At 36.3% G+C, this 21,661-nt stretch overlaps 1 protein-coding gene across 3 annotated transcripts in view; it reads left to right on the plus strand.

Moving 5' to 3' along the window:
• The window catches only part of Ttc7 (tetratricopeptide repeat domain 7), a 322,742-nt gene that overhangs the window by 37,087 nt on the left and 263,994 nt on the right, over positions 1-21,661 (plus strand). For all 3 annotated transcript variants that reach the window (XM_089093750.1, XM_089093749.1, XM_089093751.1), the window contains exons 6-8: positions 2,544-2,752; positions 9,207-9,331; positions 18,028-18,184. In XM_089093750.1, the coding sequence (XP_088949876.1) occupies positions 2,544-2,752; positions 9,207-9,331; positions 18,028-18,184 (491 nt within the window). The remainder of the gene's footprint in view (positions 1-2,543; positions 2,753-9,206; positions 9,332-18,027; positions 18,185-21,661) is intronic.

Here is a 21,661-nt window from a genome sequence, read left to right on the forward strand (position 1 = left end):
AAGGAATGAAAATAATACAATATTAACAAAAATAGTCCAAATAAAATAAGAAGAGAGAAATGAGAAAAAAAGGAAGAAGCTTGACTTACTTGCCCTCAGATACCCAAACTACACAAAAATATAGAAATCTCCACACGAACACACTGTCAGCCCCCCCCCCCCCGAAAAAATAACAAAAAAATTGAACAGTTGAGAATAAGGCATCATATTCATAAACTTCAAAACATTGCAATTTACAGAATAAATTATTTCTGAACTCAGAAAATTATTCAATTGACTAATGAATGTGCTGTTTAAGAAAATGAGGGTGAAAACTAAGAAAATTGTGTATATTATTTTAAATTCAAATCTACTATAATAGTGTACTCGCATCTATCAGGTTATGCTCGGCTCTCCTTTGCCAAAACCTAGTATCTGCATTTTCAGATTTTCGAGAAAATTGCCAAATAGTGCGTTTTTTTTTCATTTTTGAACGGGAGAAATAAGTGAAGATGCAAATTTCAGGCAATAGGCTCTCTGAAGTCCCTTGTCTCCTGTCCTTGCCAATCGGTTTTCTGCTAGACGTAGGTACTAGGTTATGTTATTTTAGTGCGTAGGTCTGCACTAGGTTTTTGGCTGCTGAAAACCGTTGAAATCTGTATTTAACACTGTAAATACTAGGTCGATAAAAATTCTGATCTGGCCATGAGACTCACTATGTTGAGATTGGAGGAGGTTCAAAATTGAATGGCTGTGTAGATGCTAGGTTTTGGCAGAGAACAGCTGGACTTCCATGCTTACAAAGATCGGCTCAAGCGCAAAACTTCGTATTTGGTTTATTTACACTTTCCAATATATCTGAGATGTGCCATCTTTACCAAGAAAAAAAAGAAGCTCCACGAATACCGAATAAATAATGAAGGAAGTACCAAGATTATTCAGTGTGAATAAGGATAAACTAATGCTACTACTACTACTAACAACTCACTGCAGCATCAAGCCGCCTGAGACCAGCACAGCTGTGCACGCTCTCCTTTATTCCAACACTCTTCTAAGAATTTTCAATTTCTATTAAATCCAAATGCCTTCTTATGACCTCCTCTCATCCCATTCAGGGACTGCCTACTTCTCGTTTGGTCCTAGATGGGTGGCCGAAAAGGACGATCTTTGGCTATCTGTCCTTCTTCATCCGCAAAATGTGTCCTAGCCATCTCAACCTTTCTCTCATTATAGCCCTTAAAAGTGGGAAAGAACCACCTTTTTTTGTACATTGAAAATATTAGAATAATTGTAAAAATTGTAACTTTTAGGGGCATTGATAGTTCTCAGGGCGTGTGTTTGGGGACCTTTACCGTTATTTTTTTTTTTTACTCAAACTGACACAGGACAAGACCAGCGTCACTATAAAAAAAATAACCTTGATTAATCCTCCCAATCTGTTACTATCATCAACAAGGTCGTAACCAGGATTTTTGTTGGGGGGATGGGTACAAAAAAAACTTGAAAGACGTACCCAAATTTTGCTTAACTGCATTTTGTTACGTTTTTGCGAGTTGGACAAAAATGGGGGGGGGGGGGGGTCAGTCAATACGGCCAGCCCGATGGGTGCCCAAATCAATCCGTAGAAAGTTCGTCCGGTAAACATATAGCAATTCCTCCGTCTTCCGAAACGCCAACCTTTCAGAATTATACTTGACCTCTGTCAACAATGTAGCTTCCAAAATTCTAACCTTGGTTCGCAGACTTATCTTATAAATATAAAGATGCTTAATTAACCAAAATAGCAAATGCTAGCGCAGTTACGTCATCTATACAATCAAAACTATAAAATTCACAGGAAAACATCACACAAATCCATATAATAAACTACATTCGACATCAATTGCTTTCTAAGGCTCTATTATTAAAATAAGTAAAATTATTATCGTTATCATTGTTATCACAAATCATTATCATTAAAATAAGTATAATCAAGTAAAATTAGGTATACATGATTTATATATCTCGATATTAGAAACTGGGTAAATCCTTAAGTGTGGACAATTGTTTTTGAGTCGTCAGACTCTAATATTTGGTTCTTTACTAGGGGGCTTCTGAAGGGAGGCCCCCCCCTCCCCCTTGGAGAGTTCAAACATTATAGTCCAAATCAATAGGTCAACTGATGTCTACGACTATCAAGAGTATTCAAGTTGAGTTGCTTCAATGCATTATTGTATGTTGAGCAGTTGTATCCAAGTATAATTTTCACAACTATTTGCCCAGTTGGACATGCATATTCAAGAAAAGGTCTAATATAACGAATAGAAAAGAAATAAATTATATTCAGTGTTTTAAAGTTTACCCTTAGTTTTAGCTCTTCCCATAGCGAATAAAAAAGAACTAAAAATTATATTCATTGTTTTAAAGTTAAAACCTCCCATGTTTGCCGATAGCAATTATAAATGATTCGAACTTTTGTTAACTTCTTGCCAACTTCTTCAGTTTTATGTTTCCAGATTGTCATTTTCTTTGTAGTGACTGGCCCGTGTTCAAATCCCTGACCTCGCTATCATCTTTCGTTCTAGTTCTAGGAACTGTGATCCTGGGGATCATTTGCCATATTTTTATCTTGCTGTTGTTGAAGCGGAACAAGGTTATATTCCCCAGGCTATGGTTACTGTCCGCAGGGCTGTTCGACTGCGAGCCATGCATCTTCCTTCATTGATATTGATGGCGCTTTTGCATTCAGTTCCTGAAGGACAAGAAGGGGGAGATTTGGAAGATGGTTTGATCAGTGAGTATGAGTTTCACTTGGTGATTTCTTGTGTACTTGAAAAGGGTGAACTCATGGACATGACCAGGAAATTGTGCAAGAAGGAGTAGGGGTAATTTTCCATTGAGTAGGTATTATGGAAATATATTACAACCCTTTAAATTTGTTAATTGCTAGCATTACCTTCATCTAAGTGATTTTCTTTTAAGTAAATCTTGGTATGAAAAGAGGGGGGGATTTAGTACCGCCTAGGACTCAAAGTTAAGTTCTTATTGCCTTCCTTGGTAACGCCCCTTCTCTTGTCTCCGCCATGGTAGCACCCTTGGATGTATTCGCGGATTTTTTTTTCAAGATTTGGTCAATGCTATGTCAAATATTTGATAAAAAGTATATGGCTATCTAATGAAAGGAAATTTTTTGCCGCTTTGGTATGTGATTTATAGGAATTAAGTGTGATGTTTTTCTCGAAACAGGATTCTTATTCATTTTGTAGTAGTGGAAATTGAAGGATATAGGTTTTCATGATGTTGATGTAATTGTAGCCCCCCCCCCAGATAATGGTTTACTGGGGGTGGGGGGTGTGGGTGTTGGGGTGGCACCTTGGAACGGGAAGAGTGATAGTTTGTTGGTGTTTTTTCATTGATAGCTTGCCTTCATATCTTCTAGTCTGTTTGCTACTATGTATTAAAAGATGATTAATTGGCTGAATTTTTTGATTTTAGACGTATGTTTACCATTTACTGGTAATGGCTTATTGCCCCCTTCAAATTTTGCATTGTTGAGATGCCTTTTTTTTTCTCCTATTTATTATTGGGGTTGTGTATATGTGGGTATAAGAAACGATAATACAAACAAAATTAATTAAGGGATCTATGAAGATAGTATCTTTCCCAAGTGTAGGTAAATTGTTTTCTTTTTAAAAAAAAGGGAAGAAAAAAGAAAGTAAAGAAGAAATAAAAAGAATTATTAGAAACTAATAGCGGCGCTGACAGCGTAATGTTAACCAGTGTAAATATAAAAATTCAAAAGAGGTTTAATTTGAAGTTATTAACTTTTAAATCTCTATCAAAGGTCTATGTTAATTCTGAGGTTGGCTAAAAATTTTGAACCAACCTCAGATGTTTCTGTTAGTACGCATACTATTTTGTTTTTAAGCAATTATCAATAGATAAGAAAAGGTTTAGGGCTAATCTAGTATGCAGAACACAGGCTTGAAAGGAAAAATATACACAAATATAAATATTGTGCCCTTTTGGCAAAAGGAGTTGTGTTTATATTCGGCTCAGTGTAAAACAAATGTAAAAAAAGAGTGAAAGAGGGAAAATATAAAAACTAATACTTTTATTTATTTTTAGGTTATATACTTTTTGATTTTGTCGAATCATGATAGATGGCGTTAATTGTTGTTTTTTGTTTTGAACTTTTGTATTTTTATTTATAAAATACGCCTAAAAGCCAAAGAATCTTCCCAATATGAGCAATAGTGAGGCTGCTCATTTAAATTTTCTAAATTTGGGTTTTCATTCGCAATTATTTTCAACTCTGAAAATTATTCAATTCACTGCTCATTCCAGATTTAGTACTGAAAATTCTAAGTGCATTTCGTGGCACCAGGCACATAAAAAGTGCCCAGTATACCACTAGTACTTCACAATGTTTAGTCGCTAAATTTTTTACGTCTGTGCAGCCTTTACTTGAGAAACTCAACATATGCCTTTAATGGAATCGTCCTTAAGGAACGGTTCCAAATGAATATGTAGCACCGATTAGATGCTATCAGGATGCTTTTTTGATCTTGCAGTTGAGGATTCACCTGATTGCACTGATCAGGTGCTATCAGGATGCTACTTTGATCTTGCAATTGAGAATGCACCTGATTGCACTGATCCGGTGCTATCTGGATGCTACTTTGATCTTGCAATTGAGGATATACCTGATTGCACTAATCAGGTGCCATAAGGATCAGGTGCTACTTTGAGATATTCTATCACAAGTTGTTCTTACAGTAATTAAAGCGAGTTGTGTGACTGTCTTATGACAGTGAGACTGTCTTTTACCTTGAGCGAGTGACTGTGTTGTCACCTTGAGAAACAGTGGTGTAAGGGAAAACAACTTATCAGGAGTAGATAATAATATATGAATAATAAAGCGGGATATTAAGAACTTCTTCTCTATGATTTCAAATGTGCTTGTTCAGCTTCTGTGTCCTTGCTATCTAGACTTTCATTTTGTTTACTTTTGGGCGATTTTTTTGCTTCTTAAAATCAATTGTAGTTCTCATTATTTTGATTTTTGTGTATGAGGCTTCTAATGCCAGTTTGTATGCTGATTTTAAATGTCTGACCAGAATTTTTTCTTGGAGCAATAGATTTTACTGTGATAATTTGTTTAAATATTCCATTACTTATGTTAAATGCTATAGGCCTACAAGATATTTTCCTCTGGTCATCAAAAAAGAGCATGCGCTAAGGGATTTTCTTTTTTTAATCTATCCTCCGACAGACTCTGCTGCTAGTTATGAATGATTGTTTCAAATAATTAGAGTTATAAATGATTGAATGATTGATAATGTTCACTTGTAGAACCTCAACCTCAACCAAATTGTACAACCACTTGTACAACCTCAACCAAATAAAAACCAGCTAGAATTCAGTTAAATGATAATATGTTCAATATGCACATTTTTCTTACTAAATTCGTCATTACTTTCTTGGTCTAACTTCTTCGCCATAGTCGTAATAACTTTCAGGTTTCAGAACGTCCAAATCCTATAACGTCTTTTTAGCTGCAACTCTATGAACGTACATCGATACATTAAATAACACCTATATTGAGCTACATTGCCGTTAATATTTTTGGAACTGTTTTCATTACCTGCTCCATCCCTAAAGAGCCTATCAGTGGAGTCTCTTACAACCCAGCTTCAAGAAGGTGGGCTTCTACCATTTGATCTTTTTGCTTTAAAAAACGATTGTGTCAATATAACTTTTTGAATATCAAAACACAGCACAAAATCTAAACATGCAACTATGTTTGTGACTTATCAAAACACAAAATATTTTTGTCAATAACATACTACTTTTCTGCTATTTAACAAATAATATTTATTGTATTTTTTAATTTAATGAAAAAAAAATAAAAGAAAATAGTTTTTTTTTGTATATTCTGCTCTGCTGATGTATTTGGAATAGAGATAGGTATATCAAAAGATTGATTCTAGCCGCCTTATTGTAAATGTTGCACAACAAATGGAAATGCTGCATAATGGTCAGTCACAACGAATGATATTGTTGCACAAGTAGGTGGTACGCGTTGCACAATCAACTACGGGCTGGGAACTGCAGAAGAACAAAGAGAGGGAAACCGTGACAATGGTTCGGGTGCTGAGTAAATATTTTTTTTTCCATTTCAGGACTTGGAGGGTCTGTAGAAAGTTGAACTGCAATGCATTCCTAAATGATTCAAAATGATATTTAGTGAAACTGACTTTTGACTGATGCTGTTTTGAAAAATATAGTTTGGGTCGTTCCTAACAGAATATTTTCTGTGGTCGCTAGCGGCTCATTAATTTACACTATGGTATCGTGTGTTGTGTACTATAATAATAATAATAATAATATATGCTTTCTATACATATATGATGTACACAGAGGAGTATAGGAAATAAATGAAAAGAAAACTGAAAAATGCAAAAATTACACTTCTAACGAAAAGGACGATAACAAGCAGCTTATAATACTCAATAACTCATGAATATATAATAAATAGCTTATGATAACTCATTAGTGCATAACACTAAAAACACTCATAAAACGTAACGCATAAACACTCATAATACATAACGCAGAAATAGCTGTTTTATTAAAACAATAAAAACAAAACTATTTTTCCAGTCAACGAGACAAATAAGGGGAAATTTCCTTCTATTTTCTCTAGATCGTCTAAGAAGTCGGTCGTATTATTGTTCCATTTTAACATTAATATCAAATATTCCAAATTTTTGAATAATATACCTATTTTTGAACCATAGTGGAATTCCAAGGAAATATTTACAAAACCGGAAAAAGTACACGCGGATCCGCTTTTTATCACTTTTACTTAAAAACTTCAAAAATGGAACACTGAAAAATAGATGAGGGGCAAACACTGAATTATAAATTATAGCAAGTGTTTGTTTATCAAAACGACCTTTCACCCTGACTAGCAGGCCATAAGTTTTCCCAGTACAGACGATAGCACCAATTCCCGCGTAGCTTTTATTGTCGGGCCAAAAGGCAAGCCAAGGTATTTAATAGAATCATATTAAAGATGTTAAGTGATCCCACTCTAATTGAATGATGCTGGAAATCACTGTTATTGCCTGCCACTAGGAATTCTGTTTTAGTAGGTTCAATCTCTAATCCTATCTCCCGTAGATGTGAGTGTAATATATTAATTGCATATTATGTAATATATTAATTGTTTTACTATATGACGTAAAGAAATTCGGTCTGAAGGTTGCCCTCCCGAAACAATTCTCACAGATGAGTTACCATATGTATATGTATATATTTACGTGCATTGGAGCTATTGGAGTAAACCTTTGAGTATTAATGTATATTAAGAACTTAAAATAATAATTTAAGTTTCTTTGTTAAATTATTAATTATTTTGTTAGGTGAAATCGTTTATAGTTTTAAACTTTCTGCATTTTGATGCTTTGATATTATCTTATTATATTGGTGAATGGGATCACTTTTAAGGTGGCACTACTCTTGAGGGGAAGATTTTCGCTCAAAAGCCTAACTTCATAATTTGGTTTGCAAAAACTTGAAGAGATGTAGACACAAATGCAACATCAAATAGAACCCCACTACAATAAAACCCAAAATTCCGGTGAATTATTGGAAAACCAATGCTTGAATGATATTTGATCGTAGTAGTAGTAGTCATAGTAGCAGTTATCGTCGTAGCAGTAATATTCATAGTCGTAATAGTCGTAGTCGCATTAGTTATAGTCTTAGTGAAAGTAGTCTTAGTAATAGTAGTCGCATTAGTAGTAGTCGTAGCAGTATTAGTCACAGCAGTGATAATCGTAGTAGTCGTAGTCGTAGTAGCAAAATCGTATTAGTAGTAGTCACATTTGTACTAGTCGTAGTAGTACTATCGTAGCAGTAATAGTCGTAGTAGCAGTAGTCGTAGGCGTACTTCCTATAGCCATAGTAGTAGTAGTCGTAGTAGCAGTAGTCATATTAGTAGAAGTCGCATTAGTTATAGTCGTAGTAGCAATAGTCGTATTAGTAGTAGTCGCATTAGTACTAGTCGTAGTAATGGTAGTAGTCTTAGTAGTAGTATTCATAGTATTACTAGTTGCCGTAGTAAGGGTAGTAATCGTAGCAGTAATAGTCGTTACAGTAGTAGTAGTCGCATTAATGGTTGTAGTAGTCGCAATAGTAGAAGTCGTAGTAGCAGTAGTCGTAATAGTGATATTCAGAGTAGTAGCAGTCATTGCAGTAGTAATTGTAGCAGTTGGCATAGTAGTAGTAGTAGTAGTTGTAGAAAATAGAAATAGCCGCATCAGTAATAGCGGTACTAGTAGTAGTGTAATACTATTAGTCACAGTAGCAGTAGTCGTATTGATAGTAGTCGTGTTAGTAGTAGTCGCAGTATCAGTTGTCGTATTAAAAGTTGCCATATTAGCAGTAGCCGTAGTAATATTAGTCGTAGCAGCAGTAGTCGTAGTAATACTAGTCTTTGTCGTCGTGCTAGCAGTCATAGTAGTAGTGGTAGCAGTAGTCGTATTAGTAGCAGTCGCATTAGTAGTAGTCGTAGTAGCAGTAATCGTATTATTAGTAGTCGCATCAGTAGTAATCGTAGTAGTAGTTTTCATAGTAGTAATATTAATTGTCATAGTAGGAGCAGTAATAGTCGTAGTACTAGTAGTCGTAGTAGAAGTAGTCATATTGATAGTAGTCGTATTAGTAGTAGTTGCAGTATTTTTATCGCATTAGTAGTAGCCGTAATAGTAGTAGTCGTTGTAGTACTAGTTGTTATTGTAGTGCTAGTAGTCTTAGTAGCAGTGGTAGCAGTAGTCGTATTAGTAGTAGTCGCATTAGCAGTAGTCGTAGTAGCAGTAATCGTATTATTAGTAGTCGTATTTGTAGTTTTCATAGTAGTAGTAGCAGGTGTCATAGTAGTAGCAGTAGTCGTAGCAGTGATAGCTGTAGTAGTATCTGTAGCCGTATTAGTAGTAGTCGCTTTACGATCTAAGGTATAATTGAGCAATTAGCCTTTTGTCGCTGTTTTGGTACCCGTCCCTCAATTCTAAAACAAATTCATGCATATTGAATCATATTCATGCATATTCATGGAATTCACCATATTGAAAAATATGTAGTTTGGGTTTTCTAAGAAGCCTGGAAGTTCCTGGAAGACCTATTACTTGGGAGGGCTGCTTCGTTCAATATGCATTGTGTATGGTTTATTGTATTTTCAGCTCCAGCCTATGGAAACTTGGAAATGAGCGAATCATTAGTAGACATGATTCTAGAAGAATATCCTGATTGTTTTGAAGCATTATTTTTAAAAGCCAAACTTGATGAAGTTATTTCAGGACCTGAGGTAAATGATTATTTATAAATAATGTTGATTTTTGTGTTTTTTTTTCTTCTTGAGCGGCCTCCTAGCTCAATACTTTTTGTCGCTCTTTTGTCGTTTACACTTAAAGGAGTGTAGCGGTTTTTCTTACTTCCTTTTTTCTGTGAGGGTTGTAACTGTGGCATTGCCACAGTTGGCCAATCGGTGATTGGCCAAACGACTCCCCTAACGAAATCTGTTAAAATCAAACAAATGTGCAGATATTATGAAACTACACAGACTCTCGCCCTGCTCTTTTCATGATTTTCAGGCGGCTCAAGTAAAAAGAGAAAAAGCGTCACAAATACTAATCTTAAGTTTTTTTTTTATACCTAGGTACATACCCTTTCTGTACAAAGCTTGGTTCGAAAGACCCCCTCTCCCTCCTCCCCGAAAAATATTAAACTATGGCTACTACTAACAACTCGACGTAGAACCAAGCCACCCCAGCTTTATAAAGCTGTGCGCGCTCTTTCTCTACCTCTTCCTTTTCAAAGCTCCACTCTACCTCCTCCTGTTATGTTCCCTCCATACTCCCTCCATCATTTCCTTTTAATATTTTCTTGTGACCTTGTCGCGACTATAGAAGCACTTGGGAAAAGCTGCGAAATTTATGTTGTGAATTCGTCCAATGACACGAAATCGACGGATTCTTTGTTCCCATGTACGGGTATTGCCATTCCATTTATAGTGTTCAGGCATTTCCCAATAGTAGAACCAAGTTCGGGCAGAATAGGGTTATTTTTGGCAAGAAAAACAACCAAATAACGTCGTTGTCGTTTCTGACCTGCACAAAGACAACTTTAGAAATTATTTCTTGGAATGGCTTATAAAAGTAGATGAGTTTTTTCAGACTCACCGTTTAATTCTCTTTTTTTTCATTAATTAGCCTAAGAAATTATTTAGGCAATCGGTAAAGGGAACCGCCACAAATCAAGATTCAACAGTGTCGTGATTTACGATTGGCCCCCGTAAGATCGCTTAAAAGCACGATTTTCAGCAAAGTGCCATCCTTCATTTATAAAACTTGACCTAACCATTTTAACCCTTCTTTCAGTATGAACCTAAACAGTGGGATCAAACCAATTTTTTTTTGTACAGTGTTTTGTTCGATGTACAACTGTGCAAATGAATGCCTAGAACCATTATTTGGCAATTCCTCTGGAAAATATGTAGATTTCGGAGCTACTACATCTACTAATAATAGCTCACAAGAGAACCAAGCCGCCTTAGGCCAACGAGGTTGCGAACGCTCCTCCTCAATCCCAATCTATTCAAAATCTTCCATCTTTACACCTTCCCAAGAAGTCTCAATTCCTTTAAATCCTTTCTTGCAACCCCCGCCCACCCCGTTCAAGGACGACCTGGTTTTCTTTTGGCCCTAGATCATTGGCTGGAAAGAGGGATTTTCCGTATGGTTGACACCATACGGAGTGTTCTAGACGCCGGGTGAGGCGTTCACGTCTGGTCCCGCAGCAAGTACAAGTAAAGTAATTTGCCCGAAAAGGACAATCTTTGGCAATCATTTCCTTCATCTATAGGACGTTTCCTAGCTATTCTTGTTCAAGTTCTTTTAATTCTCAAATTAATTTCACTTAGTATAATACATTATACAACAAAAAAGAAAAAATAATTAAGAGGGTGCCTACAAATTGAGTTATGCTCGAAAACCGGCACCTTTGATTTTATTACGTGACTGCACCAAACAGGTATTTCACTCTACAATACTATATAACTAAATTTACCTAAACACTAAAATACTTACACGAACTGCAAAAAAAAAAAAAAAAAAAAAAAAAAAAAAAAAACATCCTCAGAAAACTTTCACAATAACCTCAAACATCAAATCTATTAACCGGCACCCTTAGAAGAAAAATAAATAATATTATAAAAGTAAGAAAAATAAATATTAATAAATAATAAAAATGCACATCTTAAAAAAAAATGAGACACCTCATTCAACTCACAGCCCACATTCCAAATCAAATAATAACCTTATTATAAACACCAGTACCGGCAATCATGACTTAAAATTAATTAATAATTATCTATTAGATATAGTTTTAAATTATTTTTAGAAAGCGAAACAGAAGAATGTGCATCCACGTAACTTTCATAAATGTTCCAAAACTATATTATTGAATTTTTTTGGAGAAAATCTGGATCGATTTGTATGACTTCTGAGGCAAGGCAATTTAGGTTAACGGCTTCTTAGACTTCAGAACAAAAGAAATTAGCGAGAAATGGCTATAATAAAGAGCCAATGATAATAATTCTTTAATTTGTTTAAGTCTAAAAAGGATACAATGGACTGAAAGGGCGAGATCAACTGGCAATATGTTCAAAGACGTATATAGACTTTGGTAGGGCAATTATCAGGGGGTGCTTTTAATGTACGAAGGGCTTTATTTTGAAGACGTTGAAGGGGCTTAATTCGAGATTTAAAAGTACGTAAATAAGCAATGAGACAAACCTATCTCAACCTCTTCGATTATAGACTTAGAAAGCGGGATAGAACTGTCTTTTTTGAGCAGCTTAGTGTCTGAAATACAACCAGTCAGATGTGTATCCAAAGAATCCGTAGACAATTCCTGTGAAAAACATCTAACAAAGCCTTCAAAAAAAACTTTCGTACTGTGGAACCACACGTTTCAAGCCATACTTGAAAAGAATTATTAGGCCCTTCGGGGCTTCTAGCATCCTAATATTAGCTATAAGAGTTGTTTTACTGTCCTTACAAACATTTTCAGTTACGATTAAACTACTTGCCCCTTGGATATTCAACTTTTTACATTTTCACTGTATCCCCCGTCCTTACTAATCATGCTACCTAAAAGTATGGAGTGAACGACTTTTTAAATTTTCTTATTACCAGAATTATCGTTTTCATTTCATATATTCACGAATTGAAGCAACAAATGAAAATTCAGGGGACAAAATGTATTTTCAAAATCTGGGGAAGGGCAATTTTTTCAACAAAAATACAAAAAGGCGTTTTCAATGCGAATACAAGCGAAAGTATGTTTCAAAATGTAGGGGGGGGGGGGGGGAGTATAGGGTTGTCTGAATTCTCACGTCCCGAACTCTCGAAACCTTTTTATAAATGAGACTCTCGTCTATAACAAACAACATTATTATAGATGAGACTCTCAGTTTCCGATCCCATGCAGCCGATCCCATCAACAGCTTAAACACCCCTTTTAAAAATCTGGACACAAATAGTAGTGTTTAATTTGAATTGAATTGAATTTATTTATAACCCGTTGAAATGCAATGATGAAACGGAGTATAAAAAAAAAGAAGAAAAAACAAAAGCAAAAGAAAAAGACGGATTCCAATCACCTGCGACTATTAAAAAGGGCATTAGTTCTTTCTATTTTCAATCGAATGAGTCCTTTTCAAAGTTTCTACGACAACTCCTTCGATACGAAGTGGCCTAGTCTAAAAAAAAAAAAAAAAAAAAAAAAAAAAAAAAAAAAAATAATAATACATTATACCCATATTGACCTTTACTATACGAATTTCAAGACTTTCAGACACTATCGACTATTAAAAAGGGCACTAGTCCTTTCAATTTCCAGTCGAATGAGCCCTTTTTGAGTTTCTACGACAACGCTTTCTATAAACACCTTATATGCCCCCAGGGCATAAATTACTACCCTTGCCCCGAGGGCTGTGACGGGGCTGTCATCCTCAAAGACCTAATTTCCAGAACTTTGAACTAAGTTAAACAAAATGCCTATTTCAAAATTTTGATTGGATGTGTTTGGGGAAGTGGTGGGTGTGAGAGGTGCGTTAGTTGCTCTCCAATCAATTTCAACTATTTAAAAAGGCACTAGCCCTTTCAATTTCCAATCGAATGGTCCCTTTTGAAGTTTCTACGATAACGCTTTCAATAAAAACCTTGTATGCCCACAGGGCATAATTTAAACCCTTCTCCTGAGGGCCTGGGGGGGGGGGGGTTGTCATCCTCAAAGACCAATTTTCCAGAACTTTCAACTACGATTAACAAAACTGCTATCTCAGAATTTTGATTGGATGGGTTTGGGGAAACGGTGGGCGTGAGAGGGGGGATGCTTGCCCTCCAATCACTTTCTACTATTAAAAAGGGCACTAGCCCTTTCAATTTCCAATCAAATGATTCCTTTTTGAAGTTTCTACGACATCGCTTTCTATGAAAAAAAAACCCTTACATGGTCCCAGGGCATAACTTACAACCCTTGCCCTGAGGGTTGTGGGGGAAGTCTCATCCCTAAAAACATAATTTCCGGACTTTTTAACTACATCGAACAAAATGGATATCTCAAAATTTTGATTGGATGTGTTTGGGAAAAAGGTGGGTGCGAGAGGGGTGTTAGTTATCCTCCAATCACTTTCGACTATTAAAAAGGAAACAGACCCTTCTTATATCTAGACAAATCAAAACTTTTTGAAGTTGCTACAACATCGCTGTGTCTAAAACCCTTTTTTGCTTACCGGGCACAACTTACAGCCCGGGCCCTGAGGGTTCCGAGGGGTTACAGTACCTAACCACCGCATATTTATGACGTTCGATAATGCTGCACAAATTAGATATCTAAAAAGTTTGATTGGATGCGGGGAAAAGGTCGACGTGAGAGGGGGGTTAGTTGCCCTCCAGTCTCTTTCGATTGTTAAATAGGGCACTATCCATTTGAATTCCCAATCGAATGAGCTCTTTTTCAAGTTTCTACGACAAAGCTTTCAATAAAAACCTTATATGCCCCCAGGGCATAACTACAACCCCTACCCTGAAAGCTGTGGGAGTAGTGTCATCCTCAAATATATAATTTCCGGACCTTTCAACTACTTTGAACAGAATGGCTATCTAAAAATTTAGATTGCATGTGTTTGGAGAAATGGTGGACGGGGAAGGGGTGTTAGTTGCCTTCCAATCACGAAGGAAGGCATAGGGGTTTTGAGCCAACTCCTTTTAAGACAACTCCTTCGATACGAAGTGCCCTGGTAAGAAAAAGAAAAAAATAATAATACATTGTACCCACATCGATTTATACTATACAAATGTCAAGCCTTCCAATCACTTTTGACTATTAAAATGGGCACTAGCCATTTCAGTTTCCAATCAAATGAGCCCTTTTTGAACGACAACGCTTTCTATAAAACCCGTATATGCCCCAGGGCATAACTTACAACCCTTACCCTGAGGGCTCTGGGGGTTGGGATTGTCATCCTCAAAGACCTAATTTTCAGAACTTTCAACTACGTTGAACAAAATGGCTATCTCAAAATTTGGATTGGATGTGTTTGGGGAAAAGGTGGGCGTGAGGGGGGGGGGAGGCTAGTTGCCTTTCAATCACTTTTGACTATTAATAAGGGCACGAGCCCTTTGAATTTCCAATCGAATGAGCCCCTTTTGAAGTTTCTACGACAACGCCTTCTATAAAAAAAACCTTATATGCCCTCAGGGCATAACTTACAACCCTTGCCCTGAGGGCTGTGGGGGAATGTCCTCCTCAAAAACGTAATTTCTCTCTGGAAATCAACTACGCCGATCAAAAGGGCTACCTCAAAATTTTGATTGGATGTGTTTGGGGAAATGGGGGGCGTGGAAGGGGTGTTAGTTGCCTTCCAATGACTTTTGACTATTAAAAATGGCACTAGCCATTCCAATTCAATTGAATGAGCCCTTTTCGAAGTTTTTACGACAACTCCTTCGATATGAAGTGCCCTGGTATGGAAAAAAGAAAAATAAATAATACATTGTGCCAACATCGTTCTTTACTTAAGCAGCGCTATTGCGCTTCCTATGATAATTTCACTACAACTTTTCCCACTAAACACATTTTATTAAATCTAAATTTTTCAATTTTACTTCCTATGGGTCTCAGCTACCATTGAAGCCATGGCTTGCCGTTAGATAACTAAACCAAGTTTGCAGTCGTAATTTTCAAGTTAGAGAAGAGTATAGCTGAAAAATATTTCGCAAATTTAAAACCTGAATTAAAAATACATGGAAACAGTTGCATTTATGTTCCTCAGGATAAGGCCTAGGAGCAGGAAGAAATGTAGATACAATTGTTTCTACTAATCTTACAGACTCATTTTACCGGGCTTGAAGTAGCTGAATTTTAATTTTGAAATATGTTTAGATAAATAAATGAGAAATAGTTTAGGTTACTATCGATTAAAGAATAATATAAAGATTTGGTAATACTAGAAGGATAACTTTTTTTCTTGGTGAGAAAAATATATCCGCAAAGAAGAAAACACGAGTATAGTTCCAGCCAATGAAAATGCAAAACAGTGCAAATATTTTGGCCGAGACCTCCATTTGACCGTCCGCAGTGCAAAAATAGATTCAGTTAAATAATTGAATTATTTGGTTTTGGTTCTGGCGATTTTTACGGCACCAGGTGCTAAAAATCGAGTGTCTGATTTGCCACTGTTTGCCTTATTTACTACTGTTTATGCAACTATTATCATTTTTCTGTGTTTTTTCCCCTAGATCTTTCTCCTATTTTTTTCCTAGATCTATTAAACTTCCTTTTAAATGAATCAACAGACGGTTTATCTGGGATAGCTTCCTTCGGGAATAACTAAGTTCGTATAGTAGTATGACCGAATCAAACAGTTCGTGGTAACGAACTGTTAGTCAGGAGCGATGCGGCTCAATAGTAACCGAAACTCTAAGAAATAGAGTCTTGATGATAATAGGTACAGCAAAAGAATTGAATTTTGATGCTTATTCAAAATATATAAAATAAAGTTTAATATTACCCATCAAGAGTAAAGAGCCTGGGAAAATTTGCCTCATTTTTTTTTATAATGAGTGGAAACCTGCCCAAAACATAAAATGATCGTAATGAAAGCCATACCATCAGATTCAGCATATCAGAGAACCCTACTGTAGAGGTTTCAAGTGGCTATATACAAAAATGTGGAATTTTATATTTTTTGCCTGAAGAAATATCACGGATGCGTGTTTATTTGTTGTTGTTTTTTTTTTTTTTTCAGGAGTGATCTTATCGAACCAGTGATCCTGGAAGATCAGAAGAGAGCTCGTTTGATCGGAAACAAAAATTCTAGTGCCCTTTTTAAGTGACCAAAAATAGTTGAGGTCAGCTAGCCCCCCTCCCACGCCCTTTTTCACCAACGTCAACCGATCAAAATTTTGAGATAGCCATTTTTTTCAACATCGTCGAAAGATCTAATAACTATGTCTTTGAAAATGACTAGACTCCCCACAGTCCCCGGGGGAAGGGCTGCAAGCTATAAACTTTCCCCGTTGTTTACATATAGTGTTGGTTATTGGAAATTAATGCAGACATTTTTCGGGAGGGGGGGGGGTATGTAGGAGGATCTTTCCGTGGGGGAAGGGAATTTTTCATGGATGGGAGCCGGATTTTCCGGCATTATTTAAAAACAATCAGAAATTAAATAAAAACAAGCTTTTTCAACTGAAAGTAAGGAGCAAAATTAAAACCAAAAACAAACAGAAATTATTATGTTCCTTAATACCTCGCTATTTACGCCAATTTTTTTATACTTTTTAAAAAAGCTTATTATTCTAATTAAATGGCCCTTGTGTTTCAGGGGTCATCCTTAAATAACTGGAACAAAAGTCATACTTTAGCGTAAAGAGCGAGGCATTGAGGAGGGGGCAACCCCCTCACACATGTAATAATTTCTGTTCGTTTTAAGTTTTAGTTTTGCTCCTTACTTTCAGTTGAAAAACTGGTTTTTTATGTATTTAATTTCAATATAAGATCGTCTACATTTCGTCTATAAGACAGGGTTTAAAAGACCTCTAGAATTTTTTTATGAACGCAATATCTAATTTTTGTGAAAAAGATAAGATTCTTGACCTGGGATTTCGAAATCCCGTGCATTGCTGTGCCTAAGCCTAACACATTTACGCTTGCTCCTGTTCTATTTCAATCTGTCCAAAGCTTCACTCATTATAATATGAGTGAATGATAATAATAATGATAGCTTGTGTACATATTTGTGTCTATTACTGCTTATCAGATTCTGCAAGTTGTGAGTTCTTTTTTTCTCTCTTCTTCTTTTCCCCCTCCTTTCAGGTTACCAATTTCTTTTTTGTTGTAGTTTCTTTTAAATTATTATGTGTTACACTGTAACTGGTAATCTTTGATTTCTATATTGATTTGTGTTGCATTTTATGTGTTTTTCCTCGTGATACTCCACGTATTGTACCTCTGTACAGTGTGGGTTAGAAATAAATAATAATAATAATTATCCCCTCCCGTCAAGTTCTAATTTCTTTAAAACATTCTTTATGACCGCTTCTGCCCCAATCGAGGACGACGTTCTTTTCGTTTGGTTTAACATAGACGGCAGAAAGCACAATCTTTGGTTTTGCGAAATAGATTTTAAGGACACCTTAGACGGTCAATCATTTGATCAAAAGCTTCTCTCAATCAATTGATTAAAGCTTGATTGACCGTCTAGGAATCGATTGAGTCATTCAAACTTTCTATCAATTACTGTCAACGCTTGACTAAAGCGTCGAACAGGTTCCTAGATGGTCAATCATGCTTAAATCAATTGATTGACGGAAACTTGATTAAAATGATTGACCGTCTAGGGTGTCCTTTAGATATATGTGGCTAAAATCGCATGTATCTTGTGCGGTTATCTTGCTTGCTTATACTTTTCTATTTGTATATTAATCTTTACAGGATGGAATAATGGTAGCTAGGCGAATGACAACATTGTGGAAGAGGTTATATGATGAACAAGTTGTGACAAACGATTATTCAGTTTCACATCACGTCCTTGAAACCAGAAGCTTGGCCAGTCAGTACTTTACAAAGGATCTTTCGGATATTGATGCTGGTAAGAATTAAGTACTTCAAACTTAATAAGTTATATTTTAGTAAGATTAGTGTATATGAAGCTTAAATCAGCTTGTTAAGTTTGTTTAATGTTCATTCTACGGTAAGTTTGTTTAAATTAACTATCATTTATGGTCCCTATGCAGTTTTTTTTAACTCTGTGGTTTTGATGTTCCAGTGCAAAGGGTATGGGCAAATTATAAGAGCGGAAACCGGCTTTAGTATCGACAAAAACACCCACACCATCTAACGTTTGTTATTTATTTGTTGTTTTTTTTTTATTAAAAAATAATGGTTCAGTAGACGTGATTAGTAAAATTAGTGTAGTGATAAACGCCTGATCTCACTTTATGACGGAAAAACGGTGACAAGGCTTGAAAAAATGTCAAGAGACGCCAAACGCTAGATGGTATTGATGTTGTTTTTCTGTCGACAGCGTTAGACGACGATTTTACTATTATTCAGTAGCTCTGATTCGGATTCAGCTTTATCCACCAATCGAATTATATTTTTGAAATTTGTTTTCTATTTTTCTTTTTAAAATGAAAAATTCACTGAAAATAGTTAGAAAACACGTTAAAATAATTAAAATGAATACAATAGTGTTGTTCTTTCGGTGCAAGTTACAGCTGATTCTCGAAACACCGTGTGTTCCACAGGGAACTCCAGGTTTGTGAAAATTGATGGCCTTAGGGTCATTTAAGTTCATCTACATTATTCTCTGTGAGACATAGAAAATAAGTCTGTTTGAAATAATTGTGGTTTATACTGGCAAACATTATTTATTACAAAAATGTTCATTGGATTTCATTTGAAAACGGCTATCTTATGGTTAGCGTGCTAGACTTGAAATCCTTTGTCCGTGAGGATCCTTTGTTCGAGTTCTGTTGTCGCTTTGTTTTGTTGTTGATCCTTTGTTTTGTCGTGAAATCCTTTGTCCGAGTCCTGGTGTCGCTGGTTGTTTGTAACGGGGGTTAGTGGCGCGACTCTCTAAGCTTGGCCAGAGTTGACCCGGGTCTAATTGGGTACCTGGAAAAATATTGGGAACGCAAAGGGGAAGGGTATGTGATATTACAGGATGGCTGCCCCCAACCCCCCAATGCACTTCGTGGCTGAAGGACCTGAAACGGAGATCAGGCCCTGTTCTTTGCACGTCGAGTTTTCAACCTCACCGAAGAAATTAATTGCATAAAGGCGCTGATGATCAAAACAGTATATAGGGCAGTATTTAAATTTAGCCAGATTTCGTGAGGTAATTTTTGTTTGTCCAGTTTTTGGGGGTGGAGCCAACAGCTAAGTTTGACCATGGTGGAGGGAGTAGCAGAGGTGAGTCAAAGTATATTTGTTCTCGATACTTGTCGATACACATCTAGTGCAGCAACGTTCGAAACGTTCATCTTCTACCAAAACAACTAAAAAGAATGTAATAAACCTTGCATTTCTATGAATGTTCACTTGCGTGGGTAAATGATCCAAGAAATCGCTGCGTCTCAACACCTTGGAAAATCTACCTATTTACCTTGGAAATTTAGCTTATGTGTCCGCATTTGTCGGCATACTGGACGATTTTGTCGACACATTCTTTAAATCCCTTCTCCAAACTAAAACTCTACCTGCACCCCTGTACCCTTAGTAGGTCTCCTGCACCCCTGTACCCAGTGTGCCTAGCATGAATTCGTTACTAAGAGACCATATCATATGAATATAAAGTAAAGTTTATGAGGCTAGTATAATGAACGATTTAAGTAATCGTTCATTATATAAGTCCTGCTATTGAGTTTTGAATAATCAATTTTAAATATCTTACGCTTTTTTGAATTAAAATGAGTTTTGAATTATAAAAATTAAACTCAGTTTATCTGTTAAGCCACAAAAACAGTTGCACAAACGAAGGGTGGTGTCTGTCAGACCCCATAGCCATGTATCTACGCACCTATAAGTGATGTCAAGATGTACTTTCATCTCGGTTTAGAGCTCAATTAGTCCGAACAATGCACGTGATATCAGTGTCCTAGCTGATATTCAAATCATTTTTGAATCAGTGTTTATGTAACAAAACCCGCTGCTTGGATTAAATTTTTTCTTATTTGTCACTTCCACAAATATCCGCCATTCCATTTATGTGATCAGAAGCTGCTGATCAGAAAAGGCAAAGAAAATAAAACAATTTTTGTAAATGGCCTAATTTTTGGAATCCACAGTGAATTATTTAGACTATTCTTTGGTGTGTAATAGACCGGGGAGAAACACGTGTGTATGAATATGGGCAGAGAATGGGGGGGGGGGGGTTTAAACTTTAAGTTTTTTTCTGAAGGGGAATCTATCGGCAAATTATATTGGTACAATACCGATATACCGGTATCGGACCCCAATACCGGTATCGATACCGGTCGGGCCCTATTTAAGAGGATACGTAACCTTAAAGGACGACCCTATCTCGTCCATTATAACCTTGTTTAGTTTGTCTGGCCAAACTGTTTGGAATTCATTGGGTGGGTGATAGAATTCATTGGGTGGATGTCATAGCTTGTGGAGCTTGGATAAGAGATCCGAATGCACGACAGAAAGGTAAAAGCCAACACCTGCTTTCCCGAAAATGTTAGAAGAACCGTTCAACCTCCCGTTTTGTGCGGGGGATAGAAATATTGAGTTTTAATGAAAGTTACATTATCAGATAGTATGAGTCTTGTTTTTTCGATTAATCAGAACAGAATTTCTTTTTGAAGTTTAGGAAAGGGTAATTTCTAAAATATTCTAGCATCTATTAAGGAAACGCGTTGCTTTGGTAGTTCCCTGTGGTACTACCCGCTTTGATTGACAAGGCTGCTGACAAAAGGACCGTAAAATTTCATTGCTTTTCAATTAGATTCTCTATAGCTCTCGATGACGGCTAATCCCCTGGAGAATTCGCTAAAAGCTATTTTGTCTTTGTGATCGTCAGCTGACGCTGAAACTCGCAAAATAATTTTGAGGTACTGTATCCTCTTAACTGGCTCAGGTTTATGTCAGCAGTGGGATGATATTAAAAAGTTAGTCTTTTTTTAGATCTAGCGGGACAACGAACTACGGAATGGTTTATTTGAAAACGGCTATTCATAAGCTCAAATAGTTGAATTTGCGCTCTCGTCAAATGAAAGTAAAAATCAAAAATGACTAGGACAATAGCTGTAATACTGTAATAAAATAATGTCATTCTGTACTCTCGCCAGTCCAATATTCAGGCAAGCTACAAAATTTATTGCCTATAACATTAAGGGAAATTAAATAAAAAAAGAATTAAAAAGAGACAAAAAGAGGTCATTTTCCACTACCTGCTTATGTCATACCACTTGACAAACGATGTATAAAAGTTCTCCTGTACCTGTCATGGATACAAGCCACATGACGCAGAAAAACAGGCACGTGACATAGGTATCCAACTGAGCAATTTTTTGGTAACCAATAAATTTGGTGCTTCTGCTCCTCGGTCTTCATTTTC

The sequence above is a fragment of the Artemia sp. Qi Xiang Cuo genome, chromosome 8, assembly GCF_049724085.1.
Source record: "Artemia sp. Qi Xiang Cuo chromosome 8, ASM4972408v1, whole genome shotgun sequence".
Lineage (NCBI taxonomy): Eukaryota > Metazoa > Arthropoda > Branchiopoda > Anostraca > Artemiidae > Artemia > Artemia sp. Qi Xiang Cuo.